Genomic DNA, 22,327 nt, shown 5'->3' with positions numbered 1-22,327 from the left:
AGACATGAAGGGCCATCACAGAGACACCAGTCCAAGGGAAAATATTGACGTGAGTGAGGAGGAGGGTGCTGAACTGGCAGAGAGGGGCAATTTAAAAGTCCTGGGCATCTGGGAAAGAGATGTTCTAGGATGTGTACATGGAAAAAGGGGGCAATTAATGAGTAATTGGGAGAAATAAGAAGCAAATCTTACCAGTTTAGCAATTTCAGCATCACACCAGAATTCCCATTGAAATAGGTGCCTGTTTATCAATGACTCTTGTCAAATCACTGCTCTTCCACTGAATCAAGGAACAGAGGGTGCTATGACGACACGAGAAAGCAGTACGGTCAGCCCTCTGTATCCACAAGTTCCACATTCACAGATTCAGCCAACCGTGGATCCAAAAATATTCTGAAAAAAAACAAAAAAAAATCCAGAAAGTTCCAAAACACGAAACTTGAATATGCCGTACATTGGCAACTATTTAAATGGCATTTACATTGTACTAGTATTACAAGTAATCTAGAGATGACAAAGTATACGGAAGGATGTACACAGGTTATATGCAAATACACCATTTCATACAAGGGACTTGAGCATCCACAGATTTTGGTATCTAAGGCGGGGGGTCCTGGAACAAATCCCCCTCAGTTACCCAGGGACCACTGCATATGCTTAAGGACCATGGATTATTATGCTAAGGATTTGTGGGAAAAACGAGCCCTCCATTCTGGTACATAATATTGTTAGTTTAGGGGTTTTTTTGGTCTGGCTCTCGTAATACCAGTATATCCCAACTCTCTCACACTCTCCTTTGGAAAATAAGAAAAATTAGCCAGAATGGTTTTCACGATAATCCTTCTTATACATTAGCTGTCTCTTTTCTAAACAAAACAACCCACGTCCTTTAACCTGAGATATGGCTACTGAGATATCAATCACTTAAGATGCAAAGGCTGGGTGTTCCAAGTCAGTGTGACCTGGAAGTTGGTATTCTTAACCAAAATGACGTCAGAGTGGAGAATTTAACCATTTACCCCCACTGTTAGTTTTTCTCACTTATTTCTTATTCCGTTCATCATTTTGTACTTCTTTCCTTGAATCTTTTCATCTTTTAATATACAGTGACCAAGATTGGTAATTATATTCTAAATAATGGTTGATCAATGCCAAGTGTATCCTTGCCCTTTTCATGTCATACTCCTGCTAATACATCTCTCAATCGTGTTCCCTTTTTTAAATAATAGCATTACAAATTGCTGACTCATATTCAATTTATGGTACACAATACTTCAGCCAATTCTTTTAGTATCCTTGCAATGCAAATGCAAATCACCAGGATCTGCACATTTAGATACAGATCTCACTTATTTAAATGATCTTCCTCCAAGTCTTCTTTTTCACTTTTCATTCTCCTAAAGTATGCATTACCTATTTCCAGAGCCCCATTCACTTGATCATGCAGAAAGGTCTTTTAAAAAGACATTGAATGCCCCGTGGCCCTTTGATGTCATCATTGAGTCACTTGCTGTCCTATCTAATTAAAGAACAACCCTCAGCTTTAGTCTTTTGCTCCTGATAGAGTTTAAAAAAAAAAGTTCTAGTTCAATTTGGAATCTGCATTTCATTTCCGGCTTTCGTAATTCTGACCTTACTTCTACGAACCTCTCTACAGGTATTTGTCCTTGAAGGTTCAGCTTTCTCTAATTTTTTTTCCTATTTCGGAAGCTTCTGTAATTCTTTAATAAATCAATTAGATTTTTTTTAATCTTCCCAACTCTTTTAGACATGTATGTAAACCTGCTCTCCCTCTCTCCCTTGACAAAGTTCTGACGACGTATTTTACGAAATCTAATCTCATGTTTAAAGTAATTAGTTGAAAAAGAGATGAAAGGAAGGAGCCCAAGTGAGCAGTAAGTTTCTTAAGAAAACATGTTGTTGCGGGATTTTTTTCACCACTGAAAAAGACATGGTCACTTTATTTTAAATATTTTCTTCCTTTAAATACTCAGTAGTTCACTTTTCTAAAACATCTCCAAGAAAGATACTCCACATAGCTCCATTTACCCGATCCAAAATTTGTCCTTGACACTCTTTTTTTCTGCTCTTAAACTGAATTTCTTTACTTGCCATCTGAGCACATTTCCTCCAATAATGTCCACAGCACAGTAGGAATGAAAACTACATTGTTACTCTTCTTAATATTGTTACCATGGCTGTTAGCCTCGAGCTCCAACCTCCTCCTTCCTTGAGGGAATGTAAGCTGCTGAGAAGTCTTATCCTTGTCCTACAGGAAACCACCAGAAGAAAAAAACAAGAGTCCACCAGAACTGGTTAGAACCGGACAAATCCAAGATGGCGGACAACCAGACCTTCAGGAGACCCTGAGCCTCATTATACGCTCTTTGTAATACATTAGCATGCTAAGTGACACACCCACCAGCGCCATGACTGCTGACAATTACCATGACAATAACCAGAAGAGTCAATACAAGGACTGAAACGGAGTGTTTGCCTCAGTTCTGAGCAAACTATACCGCTGTTTCAGATAAGATATGAATATTCCTCCCTCTCTTTACTCAATTCCCTCCCTTTTATCTCGACCCTTCTATGTATTATATATGGTGTCTCAGCCCGAGTAGCGTTGAGAAGTTGATTTGCAAACTACGTTCTTGCTTCTCTGTTCTCTGGCCATTGAATAAAAGTTGGGCTGTTCAGCATTGGTTTTGCTATTGGCTGTGTGAATCCAAACGAAAAACAACCTTCCCCACCAAGGCAGGCAGCTTGGGCCAGGCTAGGGCCCAAATGGGGGGTTCCATTCGACAAATTCGGTAACAATATAATCCCAAATTCTATTTATTAATGTTCTGTGACCACTTCTCAACACTCACACTGCCAATGCATTAGTTCACACCACCCAGATAACTGCAATGGCCCCTGATTACTGGCCTGCTGCCATCCTTATCCCACCTATGGTCTATTCTCCATACAGTAGCAGAGGCATCTTTTAAAATATAAATCCATCATGTTGATTGATCCTCTGCTCTTAGTTTTCCATCGGCATCCCTTCACACCCAAAATAAAATCCAAACTCTTCATCATGGCCTAGAAAGCCTTGCATCATCTAACCCCTAACCACCCTCCTTCCTGCTCATTTTGGTAGCAGGGCCTTAGCACTTACTGTCCCCTGCCTGGAACACTCTTTCCCTTCACATCATTATCTGGTTAAACAATAGCCCTTATTACATTCATCTTGACCTGCTTTATTTTTCTTCATTCCAATGACCACTACCTGACATCATATTTATTATACGTGCGTACATGTGTTTAACATGTCACCTTACTAGAATGTAAGTTTTGTTTAGGCAGGAATTTTGTTCATTTTGTTCTTTGCTGTATTTCTAGCAACGAAAACAGTACCTGGCATCCATAGAGCAAGTACTCAAAAATAATTTGGGGATGGTTAATGATGAAATAATTTCTGACCTTTTTACCTGGTAATTTATCACATTCCTTCAGACACACAAATTAAACACCATGATGAGAGCATATTGCTAAGAACTCATGTCTTTCCTCCTATCAGAAATTTCATACAAAAGAAAAGTATTTGACTTTATAATGATAATGCAGCTTGAAAATGTCTATTGTGGAACACTATTCTGAGTCATTCATTGCAGTCTCTCTGGGGAAAATAATTTGCAATTTATCTACAGAGGAAAATTTTGCTTTGCCCACTGCTCTTTGCAAAGGTCAAATTGGACAGCATTGATTAGGGTACAGAGTGGGGAAAAATGCTGAGGACATAGTCATTCTGGGGTGAATTATGAAATCTAGGAAAGCATGAGAAGCATGTAAAGTACTGAAAAGAAGGCTAGAGTAAGGATGCTACTGGGAGAACTTGTTCCTTCTCTTGTGTCCACAGCTATATCTTCCAGGGAATGAAAAGCTCAAAGCATAATCACCATGTGAATTTCATTTATCATTGTGTCTATTCCGGAATAAAAGTCAGAGGGAGAAAAAAATTGTCTGTGATATATATGTACTGTTTTCATAAGCATTCTTGTTAAAAAAAAAAAAAAGAAAAGAAAGGCTGAACAATTGAACTGTGAAATCAAAAATACTTTGCCAAATCAGAAAATCTCTATTATGTTTCCCAATGTTCACCACTGTTTGAAACCAAGATGTGATCTCTTTAGCAATTATTCGTTCCTGCTTTCCACCCTTCAGTTAAGAGCTGGTCAACAAATACTTGCACACTTGCTATGTCCATGGTCCTGGGAAATAGCATCAACAGAGGTGGGAGGCATATGGTGAGGGGGTTGAAAGATGTGGTTCCCGACCTCATAGAGGTTACAAGCCATAAATAAGTAAATAAATAAATAAATAAATAAAACAAAATAGAGATTACAAGCCATTGTGTTCATCAATTAGGCTCCAAGCACTACTGCTCTATGGTGCTCTCGTTAAAAAGAGACTTGATTATGATCCAAGCATCTAGGCATGGCCAAAGGGTCTGGAGAAGAACTATTTGGGCACTTATTTGGTCACAACCACTGGAGAAGCGATGGTTTTCCAAGTGTATTACAAAATAAACAGCTCCATGAAATTCATCATTATTAAATATGCTTGTCTGTGAGTGAGAATTGGAGTTGTTAATTATTTCTTAATGAGATTTTAATGGGTATGGGTTTTTTTAAATAGATTTAAAGGACAGGGACTGCTTTTTCCAATGATATTTAAATTGTCTTTTCTCTCTAAACCTATTTGGTGTTAGCAAAGTGCCAAACTCCAAATAATTCAGGTTTGTGTTAGAGTTCACTGAAATCAGTTATGGGATCAAGATAACAGTGTGTGTTCTAAGCTTCCAAAGGCTCACGTGCCATTCTTTGCATGCACACGCAAAAACAAGCTTAACGGAGAAGAGAAAACTGAAGCCTTCCCAATTTTCCACCGTGTAAACCACTGTGGACGGATTTGCTCAACATTTATCCTAACCTGTGTCTACCATGCCTTCCTGCACTGCCAAAGCTGAAAAGACAAAAACTCCATTTCCCTGACTCATTTGAAGATGAATTTGGGCAAGAATTGGATTCCAACCTGAGTCAAGTAGGGAGGGAGATACTCATTTTGCTGGTTCAGATTTATCAGAAGATCAGGGCTCCAGAGCCAACAATGATGGAGCCAGCTTCCTGACCCCTAGATTTTGGCCCAGGTGATGTGTTTCTGAACTGACAGTCAAGGTGGTGGCACCCTGACCCCAGACTCACAGCTAAGGTAACATGACCCCAGAGCCAACAGTGGACCAACTTCCCGATTGTGCTGAAGTCTTTGTTCCTTTGCCGTGCCCGTGTGCGTTGTTCTTTTGATAGCAGCTCCTGGAGGACCAGCTGGTGCTTGCTCCTCCAATACTTCCCATGATTTTGTAAGCACACTTACTCCCTGTGTGAAATTTCCTTCTGCTTAAAATAGCTGAAGAGGTTTCTCTGACATCCAACCAAGCCCTGACTGATAGAGCCCCTTACCATAACTCCACCCAGGAATTAACTCAGCCAAAAGCACAAGCCTTGCTTTTTCCACCTGTCTATAGAAAACGTTCTCTGAGTCTTATCTAAACCCTACTTTGTGTGGCATTTTAAGGATTTTTTCTTTTATACTACTTTAATGACTCCTAAAAAAGAACATAAAATCCCTTTTATGTCTCCTTGCCCTCTCTCCTCCTCCATTTTTAGTCAGCCTCCATTTCCTGGGTCATGGTAAGCTCCTTGAAGTAGATCTGTTAATGCAAGGGTAATAAAACCAAGACGTGCCTTGAAAACGTCGGAAAGGGGCTGGGTGGGGCCGGATGGAACGGAGAAACTTCATTTTTACTTCAGTAAGAATTATTTGCTTAAAAACTTTGCACCCGAGAAACATGAAAATCTAGGATTCCATACTTCGTTTTAAAACAGAACACTAAAGATAATGTAGTCAAGCCTTCCAAAGCTGAAAAAGAGAGGCATTTAGTTCTTCTTCATAGTTTTTAAATCAAAGAACACCTTCCATCATGTGGAGCAAAATCATTAATAATAATAATAATAATAATTGTTCCCAACTGGTGAGTGTGTATGCTGTGCAAGACTCTATGCTAGATCAGTGATTACTTCCAAACCTCATATCACCCCGAGACATCATTTCCTTTCTATTGATGAAAAACTGAGGCACAGAGAGAGTAAGGAAATTGTCCAGGGTTTTAACTCTGTTTAACTCTAAAAACAGTAATCCTTCCAGTACATTCATTCCATCCATAACTGAATAAATCTCTTTTGAACGCCTCAAATTGGCCATGCTTCCCAGGGGTCCATACCCTTCATGTGCTAACATGGGAGATGCAGCTGTGAACAGGTCAGACACAGCACACTCACTTCTTGAAACAGAAGTGGCCAGTCGTGCCACTGCCATTGCTCAAGAAACTGCGTGTGACCAGCTCTCAAAGCATCAGGGACCATCTCTTTTGAAGATCACCTTGCTTTGGTTCTGACCTTTTCAGTGTTGCTCTTCCTGCCTGAGTTTGCAACCCAGCACTGCTACTTATCAGCTACGTAACCTTGGGCAAGCTATTTAAACTCTCTGAGCCTCGATTTCTTCATCCTTCAAGTGAGCATAATAAAACTGCCTACCTTATGGGGTTATCATAAGGATTAAATAGAAGATTGTAAATAGTGCACTTAGAAGAGTGCTGGCACATAGTAACACTCAGTTTGTGTTAGCTGTGGTTGTTGGTATCATTGCTGCTCTTATTTCTGTAGCACCACGCAACATTAGAAGTACACGGAGTACTTACTATTGACTAGAGTATGAGAAAATCTTAGGGTATGCTCTTCTCAGAATGAGAAGGCCACAGGAGCAGATCAGAGCTCATTCATTTCGATCTGAGTTGCTTTAAAGCTTAGTTTGAAGACACAGTCGGCCCCTGATTCCCAGATCTGAGGGTTACCACAGTTTGCTTTGATAGTCCACACTGACTTCTATCTCCCCAAACCAGAAGTACATTCCATTGGCCCCTGAAAAATTAAGTCCTTTTGAAATAGACTCTGTTATATTACCTAAATCTCAACTGCAGGACTGAAGGAATTTTCCCCCCAACTCCTGGGCATGCTGCCCTCCAAAGCCCTCAGCTCTCAGCCCTTGGGAATTGCCCTCAAGCTGGCAGAATGCAACCACCTTAGCCAAAGTCTTACCCTCTTCCCAGGGTCAACCTGCATTCGGTGACAGGTTGATGCAGGGACATGAAAACCCAGCCTCCAAGCCCCAACTGGATGTAACTCCAAAGGTCTATTGCAGACGTGGAACTCGCCATGGGGTCGGCAACATCGCCACCCAAATCCTCCTTCTGCCTGATCCCTCCCCAGCAGGTGTGGATCACAAGAGCATGCCCTAATAAACTCTTTGCATGCTAACCTCTGATTTAAAGTCAGCTTTCAGGAATCCAACTTGCAACGTCCATTCTGTAGATTTAATTTCCACATTTGCTGCATGTCAAAACTGTTGTCTTCACAGACACCCATCTCAACTCAACACAGTGGGCACCCCCCAGCTTCTGTACTTCCCCATCAGCAGCATGGCCTTATATCCCAGGAGTTCTGTCCCTCTTATGTATGCTCTATCGTTGAAGCACTTCCAGTCTGCTTACAAACCTAGTGTAAGAATTTTAGCATCATGACTCTATCAGCTTCTGTCTTATAGCTTTTTTTTTTCATTACTCTTCCATGAGGTAGAATATGGTCAAATAGTATTCCTCCCAAAACCTTACTCTGGGCTCGGTGAGGGACTGGGCTCATGAAGCCTGGTTCCTACCTCTCCTAGGGGTGAGTCCTCTCCCACGTGGCTCTCCAGCACTTTATACACATTGACTTCTATCAGCCCCACTGAAACCCAGCTACCGACACAGCTGATGCTAATGTCGCTTGCCCAGTCCATGGGCTTCACCATCAACTGCTTAATGTTGTTTACTGGTAGGAGGTGAGCATAAATATTCACCTTCTAAGCAGAGAATAGTCTCATTCAACCCAGTCTGTAGCTGTAATTTTTTTTTGGCCGCGCTGGGTCTTTGTTGCGGTGTACAGGCTCCTCTCTAGTTGTAGTGCGCGGGCTCTCTCATTGAAGCACGCAAGCTCAGTAGTTGTGGTGCACAGGCTTAGTTGCCCCGCAGCATGTGGGATCTTAGTTCCCCAACCAGGGATCAAACCCGCGTGCCCTGCATTGGAAGGCGGATTCTTTACCGCTGGACCACCAGGGAAGTCCCTGTAGCTGTAATTTTAAAAAGACTGAATTCCTAGTTCCCTTTAAAACCAAATAAATCATCTTAGTGGCAGAATTCAACCATGTGAGGGTGAATTCAGCACATTTACTATCTGACCTGTGTACAGTTTCCAGTTTCCCAATAAGGAGGATATGACATAAATTTGCTCTGCTGGCCAAGGTAGGTACTTCAAAGTGTCTCTCTTCTCCTGGAGCACAAACCTGGCCTTCATTGTATCTGCTTCCTGCTCTCATATCTGCTAGACACTTGAGGAGGATTAACCTTTGACCCCAAGATGACTTTCCCTGGCACAGAAAGTCAGTGAACTGCTGCACTAAGGGCAGAGCAGAGCACACTGGGTGGTGTGGGTTTGTGCAGGTGAGGCTGCTTCCACTGGCGGTCACATGTACGTCCTGTGCTGACAGTTATCCACAGGGTCTGCCTTCTACTTCCCATCCCGGTGGTCAGCCGAGGAGAGCAGACAGCCATTGGAGGAGAGAATAAACTATATCTCAGAGGAGTCCCAGGAAGAAACTTATTAGTTCTGATGAAATCCTGGATCAGCTGGTTTGTCACACAAGTCAAACTTTAATCCTAAGGAATTTATCCAATGGATACTTTATGCTTTCAATCTGTGTATCAGCTAGAAAAGAGTTCTCAGAATTACAGTACATATCAATAAAAGGATGATTTTAGTTCAGGAAGAAAAAATGATTGAATGATTGTATACAATGATAAGAGAAAGAAGTACCAAGTGTTATTTCCTCATGGCAAGTGAATGAGATGGCTGCCCTACTATTAATAACGACAATGTTCATAGCTACTATTTACTGGGAACTATGTACCAGGAATTGAGCTAAATTTCTTACATTACCTTATTTAATCGTAATGACTAAACTATCTTGAAGGAATTGTGCCCCTGTTCACAAATAAGATGGAGGTTTGCAGGGATTGAGTTGATTGCCCCAGGTTACACAACTAGAAAACCGTGGGGAAAGGGCTTCCAATAAAGGACTGTCTGACTCTGCCCTTAGGCTCTCCTCATCGGCCATAGGCCATTTTTCACACCTTCAAAAACCAGGATAGACATCCTGCACTCAGCCGTGCTTTCTCCTCCTTCTAATAGTAACTATAATCTGTGCCAGGGCCTGCCCATCCTCAGAATCCACCCACACACTACTTGGCTGAATTCCCGAGGCCTCCTGTCTGAAGACCCTCACCCCACCAACCTGGCTTCTCTGCAGGTAGGATGCCTATCCGACCAAGCTCACAGTGCCCTTCCCTCAAATTCAAGACCACTTCAATTTGGACACACTTCTCAGAGGTTACAGGTGTGTTTCCTCAGGCTACTACTCACCTGATATTAGAGACAAATACATAGAAGTTCCCAACTTATTTCCACCTTCAAAGTTTTCAATAAAGCCCAATAAAGCTTTTAAGAATGCCTAAGTCTCATCTTGAATTAAGGACAAACTCTTTCTTACTCAAGGACTTTACTGGCCCATTTTTATCTTCTCAGTAAACACTGAGGTTTTGCATGGCATTTCTGAGCTGTAAGTATTTTATTTCTAATTAGAAGAGGACTATCTGAGCACAGACCACCTCCATCCTGAGGAGACCATTCCCTCCTTGGACGCTCGCAGCCTGTGTATGTGCTCCTTCGGCACTTGGTTTGCACAGGCGTGACTGCCGCTATCTGGACACATGACTCCCAGCTCCTCCAGGTAGAAAGCTCATTGAGAGCAGATTTGTTTTGCTAATCACCTGTCCTTAGAAGCCCTTTACATAGGGATTGCTCAAAAATTGATGTTGAGTTGAATTTTACCTTTCTCTCATCCATGAAACAAAGTCCAGAGAAAACCCGTTCTCTAGCTTCACCAACTCATCCAGGTTTGCAAGACTTTCCTGGGTTTGGCATTGAAGGTTGTATGTCCTAGGAACTCCCTCGGTTTTAGGCAAACTGGGATGGCTGGTCACCCTATCATCCTCTCTGACATATGTACATCTATTTAAATGTCATTCCTCCCACCAGTCTGAGGGAACACTCCAAGGAAAGAACAAAATTATCATACAAACACATCTGGGCTTTTCCAAAAAACATAAAATGGAACGTAACATAGGTGTAGACCCATAATTAGCTACAAGATAAACTTTAAAAGAAAACATGATTTTAGCCCTAAAGTTACTTATTTTTCTACTTCTTTTAAAGAAATAATTATATGTATTATAACTATTGAAGATACAATAGTTGGGTATTTTAATTGAGGATGAAATATTGAGGGTGTAGTTGAGGGAAAAATGATGGCAGAAAGAAGACGCTCAATGTATACTGTCATCTCTTTGAACACCAGCGTGATGTGAACTAAATGGCACCTGTGTAATTTTAGCAGCATACTCTGCACATGGTTAAAAAAAATCAATTTTTCTTAAGAATCAATTTTTCTTAAGAGCCAAAGGGTTAAGGAGAGGTCGCAGGCACAATTGGAGAGACTAAAAGCCAGATATTATTTTTGAGAGACTATAATAGCCTGGTGATCAGTTCAAGAAAATCACAGTCATTCAAGATGATGTCTTACATGTACTGGCTTCTCTGTAAAATGAATTTACCTTTTCATTATTTACTGAGTGAGCCAGTATTTCATTTGTATGGATTTTATCCAGCAACTAGTGGGGAGAAAACACAGAAAATCTAATAAAAAGATGAAGCTGCTGTACAATATTTTGAGTCTGTGTCCTGCCTTTTGAGGTCACATTTCTGTCTTTTTTATGATGTTCGTTTTAGAAAATGAAAAAAAATGTGTACATACGCAGGTATGCATTTTATGTATTACAACTGACAGCAAATTCAACCTGACAAGTATAGAGACATACTTATCAGGAATGACAGCAATAGAATAGTGGCAAAAATAAAATCACAATGTCACAAGCGTTTATCATTTGAGTAATAATGTAGAATCTTGTCTGCCTGGTATAAGCATTTCAGTTCTACCATTTCAGGATGGGTGATGGGATATATTACAGTTAGATTTGGCATGTGGTGCCATTCTTCATAAAAAGTTGAACCTCTAGAAAAAATGTTCATTAGCAAGTCATCTCCTCTTGAAAGGGACCTTCACTAAACCCCCAACCTTTCCATTTCTCACCATCTATGGCTAATTCCTGTGTGATAGGGAGCTTCCCAATCAAACATCTTGTTTATAAGATCATTGCATCATGCTGCCATCCAGGCCAGAGTTCACTAAAAAGTATTTTAAAATTAAAATCTCTTGGGCTTCCCTGGTGGCGCAGTGGTTGAGAGTCCGCCTGCCAATGCAGGGGACAGGGGTTTGGCCCCAGTCCGGGAAGATCCCACATGCCGCGGAGCGGCTGGGCCCGTGAGCCGTGGCCGCTGGGCCTGCGCATCCGGAGCCTGTGCTCTGCAACGGGAGGGGCCGCGGCAGTGAGAGGCCCGCGTACCACACACACACACACAAAAAAAAAAAAAAATTAAAATATCTCATGCAATGATTTCCCATCCTGTGCACCCCAAGAGGCTACAGTGTCGCTATAAAGTTCTATTACTCTATTTTGGATTTTCCCAATTAATAGATACTAAAAATATAGCTACTGGAAGCAACCCAAGTGTCCAACGTCACATGAATGAATAAGCAAAATATCGTAAATACATACAGTGGAATATTATGCAGTCCTAAAAAGGAAGAAAATTATGACAAATGCTGCAACATGGATGAAACTTGAAGACATTATGCTAAGTGAAATAAACCAGTCTCAAAGACAAATATCATAAGATTCCACTTATACAAGGTACTTAGAATAGTCATATTCATAGAGACAAAAAGTAGAATGGTGATTACAAGGGGCTGAGGGGATGGAGGAATAAGGAGTATTGCTTAATGGGTACAGAATTTCAGTTTTACAAGACAAAAATAAGTTCTGGAGATGGATGGCGGTGATGGCTGCACAATATTATGAATGTATTTAATACCATGGAGCTGTACACTTTAAAAAGGTTAAGATGCTAAATTTTATGTTATGTGTATTTTAGCACAGTTTAAAAATTGGAAAAATGTATGTATATAGCTACCATCATATAAGGTTTTTGTTGTTGTTGTTGTTTGAGGGTTTTTTTGGTTTTGTTTGTTCGTTTTGGCTGCACCATGTGGCATGTGGGATGCAGGATCTTAGTTACCGGACCAGGGATCAAACCCATGCCCCCTGAAGTGAAAGCATGTAGTCTTAACCAGTGGACCACCAGGGAAGTCGCATATAAGTGTTCTTAAACTTTTTTTTTAACATCTTTATTGGAGTATAATTGCTTTACAATGGTGTGTTAGTTTCTGCTTTATAACAAAGTGAATCAGTTATACATATACATATGTTCCCATATCTCTTCCCTCTTGTGTCTCCCTCCCTCCCACCTTCCCTATCCCACCCCTCCAGGTGGTCACAAAGCACAGAGCTTAAACTTTTTAACACAGCAGAGTCCTCATACAGAAAAAGGTCAGAACCACCAGTTTGGTGGGAAAAGTATGGGTGGGAAACATAGAAGCTGAGTTTTACCATCTCTCAGGCACTAACTAGGTTTTGGAACCTAAGCAAGTCATCTGTCATCTCTATGCCACAGTCTTTACATCGGATAAATGAAAGCAGGTGAAGGAAACTTGCTGAGCAGTGTAAACCCTTCAAAGAAGATAGCTATAACTTATCCAGCCTCCTGCCCTATTGCTAGTAACCAGTACTCCAGGTATTGAATCAGCAACATTCATTTCTCGAGTAAATACCAAATCCACCTGGAAACATATTTATGACCCCAAATTCACTAATTAGTGGTATTCATTCCAGTCCTATCACTGGTTGTCAATACCTGACCATACTGTGGTTCCCTAACTCTTCAACTGCTTTGTGAGTAGTGGAAAGTTTACCTGTCATATGACATTGCTTCAGCATCCCAATACCTGAAGCGATATTCCCTTTTCATCAGTGAACCATCTGGGTGTCTGTCCCACCCAGATCCAGAGCCACAGAAGCAGTCCTGAACCTTATGGTCCATCAGGAGATAGTCAACAGTCACTCAGTCCTCACAGGCTGCCAGAGTAGAGGGAAAAGCTGAGCCACGTGAAGCTGGTTGGGGAGATGGGGCAGGTGTTGGCTTGTTTCCCCACCAACTATTACAAAACCTCCACTCTCTATACCTATTGCTTATTTCCCCTAGTTTGAGAATTGAAGCCAAATCCTAAATCTTAGCTCAAGCTGAAAATCAAAATTCAAGTTAAAAATCAACAATAAAATCTGCAGTAATTCTGAACAACTGTGGTCTTTGAAAAAACACAGCTTTTGTCCACTTTAAAGATAAGTTTCAGAAATTCAATACTAAAAACCTATCCGAAACCACAGCTCTGTGACCCATCTAGATGGATATAAAATAACATTATTGCTTGTACGAAATAACATTAAGGAGGAAAAATGGAATATGAAATGGTATTTTTAAGACAAAGCAATTGATTGATTATAACTAGGCAGAATGTTTATATGTACATTAATAAAGAGATTATTTTGAACAATAAAAATGGTTTACTATTTATTATTTTTTGGTAAATTTAAGTTTGGAAGGAAGTTAGAATGGAAGACAGAGATGTGCAGAAAGATTCAATACAACTTAAGTGGAACCAGTTTTAAACAAGGAACCTGTGATACTAACTCATAAAAAGCTCCCTTAGAAACCTCTGACATCTTTAGGATCAAATGTCCATAATCCAGTGGCCATTTCATTATCTAAATCCAGTGGGTCTAAATGTCCATTGATGGATGAATGGATAAAGAAGATGTGGTACATATATATAATGGAATATTACTCAGCCATAAAAATAAATGAAATTGGGTCATTTGTAGAGATGTTGGTGGACCTAGAGTCTGTCATACAGAGTGAAGTAAGTCAGAGAAAAACAAGTATCATATATTAATGCATATATGTGGAATCTAGAAAAATGATACAGATGAACCTATTTGCAGGGCAGGAATAGAAACGCAGACGTAGAGAATGGACATGTGGACACGGGGCAGGGAAGGGGAGGGTGGGATGAATTGGGAGATTAGGTTTGACATAAATACACTACCATGTGTAAAATAGATAGCTAGTGGGAACCTGCTGGATAGCACAGGCAGCTCAGCTCAGTGCTCTGTGATGACCTAGAGGGGTGGGATGGAGGTGCAGGGAGGTCCAAGAGGGAGAGGATATATGTATACATATAGCTGACTCACTTCATTGTACCACAGAAACTAACACAACATTGTAAAGCAATTATACTCCATAAAAATAAAAATTAAATAAATAAAAATAAATCCAGTGTGTGCCATCCTTGTCACACGCTCCACCATCACCTTTATTTTTGTTGTTTTTTGCTCTGCCCAGATAAGAAGCTGCAGGTTGTTAGAGAACCAAAAGTGCAGCCACACTGGAAGTAGGAAACACCCCGAAATATTTGTTCAGACAGTATTACCTGTCAGAGCTGGATGGACACAAAGCAGATCAGAGAGAAGGGTCTCTGCCATATGTTAATGCTGACCTTCTCAGGAGCAACGTGCTCTCTTTAGCTTCTACACATGTCTAATCACAAGGGATTTGTCTAGCTACACGAATTTTTCATATTTGTCAGCTAAGTCAGTGCTCCAAATGCACAATGCAGCACTTAGAAACATTATGTGAATTTATTAAATTCTCTGGAGGACTTTGGGTCCATAAAGCAGTAAATTGATTACAGAGAATCGAGGCCATAATATTTTCATCAGCAACAGAAGCAGTCGGGCTCCCATATTGTCCATGGCATGTGAAGAGAAACTGTTCCTCACTTAAGCCAGCAGGCTGAGCAGCAAAGGAGAAGGCTCTGGGATGCCCCAACATGATCTGTCATCTCATCAGTTTCTTTTAGAATGCCAGCTTTCCGGTTTATTAGTTACAAGAACACATGTGAGAAATATAAATGGCCTCACTCCACTCTGGATTTGCATATGAATGCTTTCAGAATTAGCCCTTGAGATCACCTGCTCATTGGCTTTACCATGAAATTGTCTATTGACATTGCCATCAAAATGAGGAGCATTGATTACTAGTGAACCAAGAGGAACCGAGGTGTCAATGGTGACGACACAATTTTGATACCAAGCATCCTTATACATTGTTTGATGACCATGTGACTAACTACCTATACCCCCTTCCAAAGAGGGAAAAGACAATCCTAACACTCAGGCTCTTAAGAGGTCCCCAGTGGAACCTATGCAATTATTATGTTGATAGAACTGTTGGGATTTCAGTAGGCTCCTAATAATCCTAATTATAATTCCTGTTTTTAAGTGAGAAAACCAAGGCTTACAGCAGTTAACTAAATTGCCCCAAATAACAGAGCTGATAAGTGGTTAAGCTGGGATCCGAACCAGGACTGTGTGTTTTCAAAGATATCTTGTTCTATGACCCATTTCAGTATAATTGCTGCTCATTTCTTCTAAAAGCTTTGACTCTTGTAAAAAGTAATTAGGTATCTTTCTGCTGCTGCATGGGACAACTTTTACCATCTTGAATCTTTCTGGATGATGAGGAGAGGATAAACCTGGGGGCAATCTTGTTAGTGTCTTAGCACAAGAGATGTCATTTTCAAGCCTTCTCCTAGAATATGACTTTGACCATTTCGCTGTGTCTTTGAACCTTCTACAGGCATCCTGGAAAAGGATATGATTATAAAATTCAGGTATGATGAGTGATAATTTTTTAAATCTATCACTAGATTTTAATAAACATCTAAAATGACCGTAGTTCTTCCCTGTTTGAAGGGTGGTAGTACAAGGGACACAATCAGAGGGTGAGCAATTCTCACTCTTCTGTAGCCTCCGACTAGAGAATGTTTCTGTATGAGAGAAGCAGGGACCTTGCTACAGAAAGGACAACGGATTTAGGGAGTATTGACCTCCTCTCCTTGCACCACAGCCCTTGGACTGAGACCTTTAGCTGTGATGGAGGAGAAGCAGAGTCTCCATAAGGCCTGAAAACAGCTGATCTAAAGGCTAACATGGAAGGAAGGGCTCTGTTTCACTAATTTGTGGATTCCCAGCGCTTGGCCGACTGCCTGGTACATAGTAGACCCCCAATAAGTGTTTATTAAATTCAATTGAAATATTAAGATAGCTCAGCAGTTTGTCAAGTTATACAATATCAGAATATTAAAAATTACTTTATGAGGTGTTTTTAAATGTAATAATTTTCAAGCATGAATGTATTTCATATGAGGTAGTTCGCAAAGCTAAGTCCAGCACTTCACAGTTCATCTTAAAGCTGTATATTTAAGCAACTCTTGACCCTACAGCAACAGCTATCCATTATATCCGAATCTTTCCTGGCATATGTGCCTGTCCAAAATAGTCTTTCAAAACTGGAATTATCCAGGCCACACCAGAGCATACAATAGACTTAGAATTAGTCATCATTTTTGTGTATTTTTTCTTCCCCATACTATTGGCTGCAGTTGTATGAATTGCAAAGATTTTATCTCCCTCTGAATTTTTTGCTTATGGAGGGGGGTGGCTGGCTTTTCTCGCCTTATTGCTTGTCTGATGCTAAAATCCTATCAATCCTTCAGAAACTAGTCTAATTCATTTTGAGATTAATGCTGTGAACTCAATACAGTCCAAACCCAAAAAGCGTCAATTGCTTCGTGAAACAGCACCACCTACTGGCAGAAGTGTCACATTGCGCCATCATATTCTCAGCCCTGAAATCCGTCCAAAATTGCTGAACTCTCTCCCTTTGGGAAATTTTGACAAGTAACTTCACAAACAGAACCGATTAGAAAGACTTAAAACTTAATAAAATTTTTACTGTATCTTACCTTCATGGAAAGTACTCCCTGCTTACAATATTTGTTAAAAAAGAGAAAAATATCTGATCTCTACCTCTTTTCATTGACCATAAAATTATAAAAGATAAAAGTTTCCTTCAAGTCTGACACCAGCATCAGATGGGTTCAAACCAAGCATTCATGTCTTTGCGTTAAATGAGTTCAGCAGTACTATCCCATGTGTAGTAAATACAAAGTACCAAAACTAGCTTTAATAATATTCATACAGTTAGTTTTTTTGCTGTGAACATTTCTTTATTCCTGATCAGAACATTCAGTCAACAAATATTTACTGACACCACAGTGAACAACCTGGGTCTTATCCCTGCCACACAGAGATTATAGCCTAGGAGAAAGAATAGAAGGGGGATTCAAGGACAACTTTCTAGCAGGCACTGCTTGTACCCCACCCATAACCCCTCAACCCACACTGAAAGTCACTGTAGCCTCAATAGATAGTTTTAGCCACACTGATGTTTTTCTACACCAAGTACTTGCATCTCCCTAACTGAGGACTTCTGTTATGTACAAAATGGACCAGCTAAAAGTGTCAGGGAATTAACACCCCCAAAGCAACCCTCAATCTGTGAGGGATGGGAGTTGGTGGATAAATATGCCAGCTTCCTTGCCCCTCAATAGATAATCCTGAAGTGTATTCCACTCAGGCTCTTAAGAGGTCCCCAGTGGAACCTATGCAATTATTATGTTGATAGAACTGTTGGGATTTCAATAGGCTCTACAAATAACATCCATCTTTTCCACAAATGATGTTAGACGATTAAGAAAAAAGATCAGGGACTTCCCTGGTGGCGCAGTGGTTAAGAATCCGCCTGCCAATACAGAGGACATGGGTTCGATCCCTGGACCGGGAAGATCCCACATGCCGCAGAGCAACTAAGTCTGTGCGCCACAAATAGTGAGCCCACGTGCTGCAAATACTGAAGCCCGCATGCTCTAGGGCCGGTACTCCACAACAAGAGAAGCCACCGCAATGAGAAGCCCGCACACCACATGGGAGAGTAGCCCCTGCTCGTGGCAACTAGGGGAAGTCCACGCGCAGCAACAAAGACCCAACGCAGACAAAAAACAAATTAAAAAAAATAAGAAAGATCAAAGAATAAGGCAAATAAGGGACTGGATATCACGTTGTTAAAACTGGAGGATGTGGCTCATCTCTTTAGGTAAGGGGATTCCATTATACTGAACCTAAGAGTTAAACTACTTCTGAGTCACAAGCACCACTGGAAAGGGACAAGCCTCACAGAGACAGGGCCTGTCCCTGATATATTTATGGGAAGGAGGATCAGAGTAGAATGCAAGCTTCCTGCAGACAGGCTCACTCCCAAGAGAAAAGGGGAGAGTCTGGACCGTAGCGTCATAGTTAATCCTTCCACATCCAGCAGTCAGATAAGAGACTCCTCATCTAGAGAGGAACAAAGGGGCCGAAAAGGCCAAACCTATTATACCAGAGGAGCTCCCTTCACACAGGATGAAACATCAACAATGGCCAGAGTGTCCCCAACACCACCAGCCGACACCACGTCCCTGTCAACAGCACTTTAACATAGTTTTGCTAGTCCCATGATTCCTCCACAACACCACTCAGTATAATAAGTAAAAACAAAGCCTTATAATTTCCACACTCCCAATACCCTTTCCAAGTGATACTGGCCCCCAATTAAGAACAGAGTAATTGATTATATGAATAGACAATGATCATTAAATCAATGGTCTCTAAGACATTAATAAATGGATTTCAGCCATGTAGTGCCTGCCTATAAAAGGTACTTAAGAAAAGATTTGCTTTTTTCTGAGTTTTGTTTTAAAAATTGATTTTTGTTTTCTGATTTTTTTTGTACCCTAACTAGGTGCTGATACCACTACACATTTATTGAACCCTCACAATAACCTTATGAGGTGAGTACTGGTATTACTCCCACTACTCAGATCAGAAGACTGAGACTTTGGTTAGAAAATGTGCTGAAAGTCAGACAATTAATAAGAGTGGAGCCAGGATTCAAACCTTGGTCAGTATAGTGCCAAAACCCATGCGCTACCCTATTCTTCTCCTCTAATCATTAAGCTAAATGTAGGGTCTTAAAATAAATCATTCAATTTGCTTTAAATTAGAAATGCCAACAGGACAATGAGCTCTGAAACTGACTAATGAATAATGTAAATTGATTCCAATATTGTTTGATGATTAATTAGCCCTCAAGTGAACAAACCAAACTCTGCTTGGAACAAAAGACTAGAAAAACTAGAAAGAGGAAGAAAATGCTTCCATCTTTTTAGACAAACCATTGCCAAGTATCTTTCACTCTGAAATTCATCCCAGTAATATCACTAACTCTTTGAGGTTCTATCAATATTTACCCCTATTCTCTGTACAAATGAGATTCTCTTATTTCAGTGGTTTTTAATTTTACATAAGCATCACTTGTGAAATGTACAGAATTCTAAAAATGCTACAAGTTGAACATATATGCAATTCATACTGCAATTACAGCCCCTTACTACGTAGTATTGTAATTATTTTTCATGTCTTTAAGTTCAGAGAAGTCAGGGACATATTCCTAGGACCTAAAATGATATCTGACAAATATTAGGGGTTCAAATAACTGCTTATTTGAATAAATGATTGAATGTCTCTGAAGTGTTTGACTTACTAAAATAAGTTTCTCAGAGGATTCTTTTCTTTTGAAAATTTTCAAAGATATGTTAAGTGAACCCAAAATAGATCAATTCAAGTGAACTGACTTTGTGGTCAAGTTTTTTTTTTTCTCCTTAATAGAAATAGATTGTTGGACCAGGAGTAGCCACTCTATCTGGACCTAAGAGGAATGCACACTGTCTAGAAATCCTAAGCTTGGTGTTGAATTCATCAACTCAATGCATCTTTGAGTTGCCTCATCTTGAAGAGGGGGTAAGTTTGTGCTGTCGCATTGTACTCAGGAAAGTTAAAGTGTTTTGGCCCTTTCAGAGTTGTGTGCACAGGGAAAGGGTATGGATGTGTGCTGGTGTCCAAGTAGTGGAATGTAGTGGGTTGGGTTGCTCCTTTAGTTTGCTCATTTGCCCAGCAAGCATTCCCACATATTCTGTCACTACGGTAACATATTCATGTTGCTAAGGTCCCTTCTCCTCCACCCCCAACCACAGGCATGATCACAGATTCAAGGTGGCTGTTCATGGTGCCCATTCCCCATGCCAATGGCACTTGGCATGTGCCCCATTTGGGTCACATGCCAAGCCTTGTGCATGATTGGTACAAGGCTTGGCATGTGACCCAAATCAGGCCAGAGTTTGTACCTCAGTCATAATGCAGAAATGATTTGAAATCTGGACCTCTGACAACACTCTTCCCTGAAGCAAGAGAGGATAAAACCGAACAGAAATGAGAAACAGAGGAGCAGGTCCTGGTCACACTGGGTCCTGGATCTAGCCTCCAAGGCCATGGCTGCTACTTCCTCAGTTCTGTGAGATAACACCTTTTCTTATTTAAGCTAGTGTGAAATAGGTATCTGTCACCTGACACTGAAAGAAACCTGATTAATATACCAGGGCTTTGCCATAGCCAGATAATGTAATCTCCCTTCATGACACTAGTTCTATGGGGAGAGTTTTCAAGTCCAGACAGCCCAAAAGTCCTCATAAACTTTTAAAACAATCTTTCTGGCAAGCTGAAATGAGTTGAATTCAATACATTCATAATACTGACCACAAGATGGCACCTAAAGCATTCTTTCAAAGACTTCTCAGCCACTCAGGATGATTGCCAATGTCTTAGGTCCTATTTATGCCCCACATAGATTTTATTAGACTGCAAAATCATTCCATTCTAGATGATTCCATATGCATTCTGGTAGTTACAGTGTACCTCACAGAGTATCTTGCACTTAATGGTCTTCAGTGGATGGTCAAATCACCAAAATGTTGAACAAATGTAAAAAGGTGAGGTTTGGTCATTTCTTTCAGGATAACAGGTCAACCTACAATGTGTTTGGGAAATTTAGTCATATCAACAAGTTGTATGACAGCTGAGATCTCCAAACCCCTATTATGCACCCATGAAATTAGCCTGATTATCTGTTCTTTCTTCATGGCAAAACACAACTTTATATTATTTTTAAATCATTTTCCCTGTTGACAACTTAGAGTCACAAGTTTATATCCCTATCTCTAAACCAGATTTAATGTCCACCAATTGGCCCAAGAAGTCTTCTTAAAGCTTGCCTTCAGGTTTCAGTTACAACCTACTACACATAAGGTCAACACAAAAATATACTACATCTTACAGAGTGTATCACTGAATTATATTTTAATGTGAGTTTATGAAAATAAAGGACAAAGCCTCTTGGATAAAATGCAGAGTTCCTACCACCAGAATGAACGTTTGAACACTCTTTACCGGGAAAAGTCCTTCTCCATTACCTCTCCTTTGATAGTAAAACACCATCACATGTTATATCCTGACCACAATCTGTAATTTTCCTTTTTAGCACTTGTGACAGTTTATAATTATACATCCCTATTTAATGATCTGCTTAATATTATTCTCCCTCTCTCTACAGTTACTATCTCCATGAGGGAGGAACTGTATCTATTCTGTACCACTATGTACTTAGCACCAATACCAATGACTGGCATTCAGTAAATATTTATTGAATGAGTAAACAAATGAGAGTGTCACAAATTTGAGTCAATTTCCTAAATACAGAGAGTTACTATAAAGCAGGTGCAATTATTTATCAGGACACGATTTATATCTTGATAAACAATGGCAGGTTCACAGAACAGTTCCAGAGTCCAACCCAAATCCCTCTATTCCTTCATTCATCATGCCTTTGTTGAGTGACTATGCTGTTTTAACTGACATTTCCCTCTAGGAAGATCTCCCTTCTCTCCCAGCAACACATGCACGCGTGCACACACACACACACACACACACACACACACACCTCTAGGCGCTGTCTTCTTGATCAAAATAGTAGTAGAAAGAGCTTCAATCTAGAAATCTGCGTCTCTTTCATCTGTAACAGCCTAATTCACATGGATCAATTAAGAGAACATATGCAAATGTGTTTACATGCATAGGAAAATAAGGTAGCATTTTTATTGTTAATAAAGTATTATTTCCAAACCATTTTCCCATTTCAGGGCTTTTCTCCCCTTTCTCCACTCCCCT

The 22,327-nt window shown here is 40.4% G+C and overlaps 1 protein-coding gene across 1 annotated transcript in view; it reads right to left on the bottom strand.

Moving 5' to 3' along the window:
• Positions 1 to 214: 214 nt before the first annotated feature.
• Positions 215 to 22,327, bottom strand: part of GPAT3 (glycerol-3-phosphate acyltransferase 3) — a 100,131-nt gene continuing 78,018 nt past the window's right edge. Inside the window, exon 12 of the mRNA XM_089912189.1 lies at positions 215 to 393. Coding sequence (XP_089768315.1) covers position 393 — 1 coding nt within the window. The 3' untranslated portion in view covers positions 215 to 392. The remainder of the gene's footprint in view (positions 394 to 22,327) is intronic.

This window comes from Delphinapterus leucas, chromosome 5 (assembly GCF_059928025.1).
Source record: "Delphinapterus leucas isolate spDelLeu-1000000601 "Yukka" chromosome 5, BTC_Dleu_Yukka2, whole genome shotgun sequence".
Classification (NCBI taxonomy): Eukaryota; Metazoa; Chordata; class Mammalia; order Artiodactyla; family Monodontidae; genus Delphinapterus; species Delphinapterus leucas.
The sequence above is the reverse complement of the archived record's forward strand: the minus strand, read 5'-3'. Positions and strand labels throughout refer to the sequence as shown.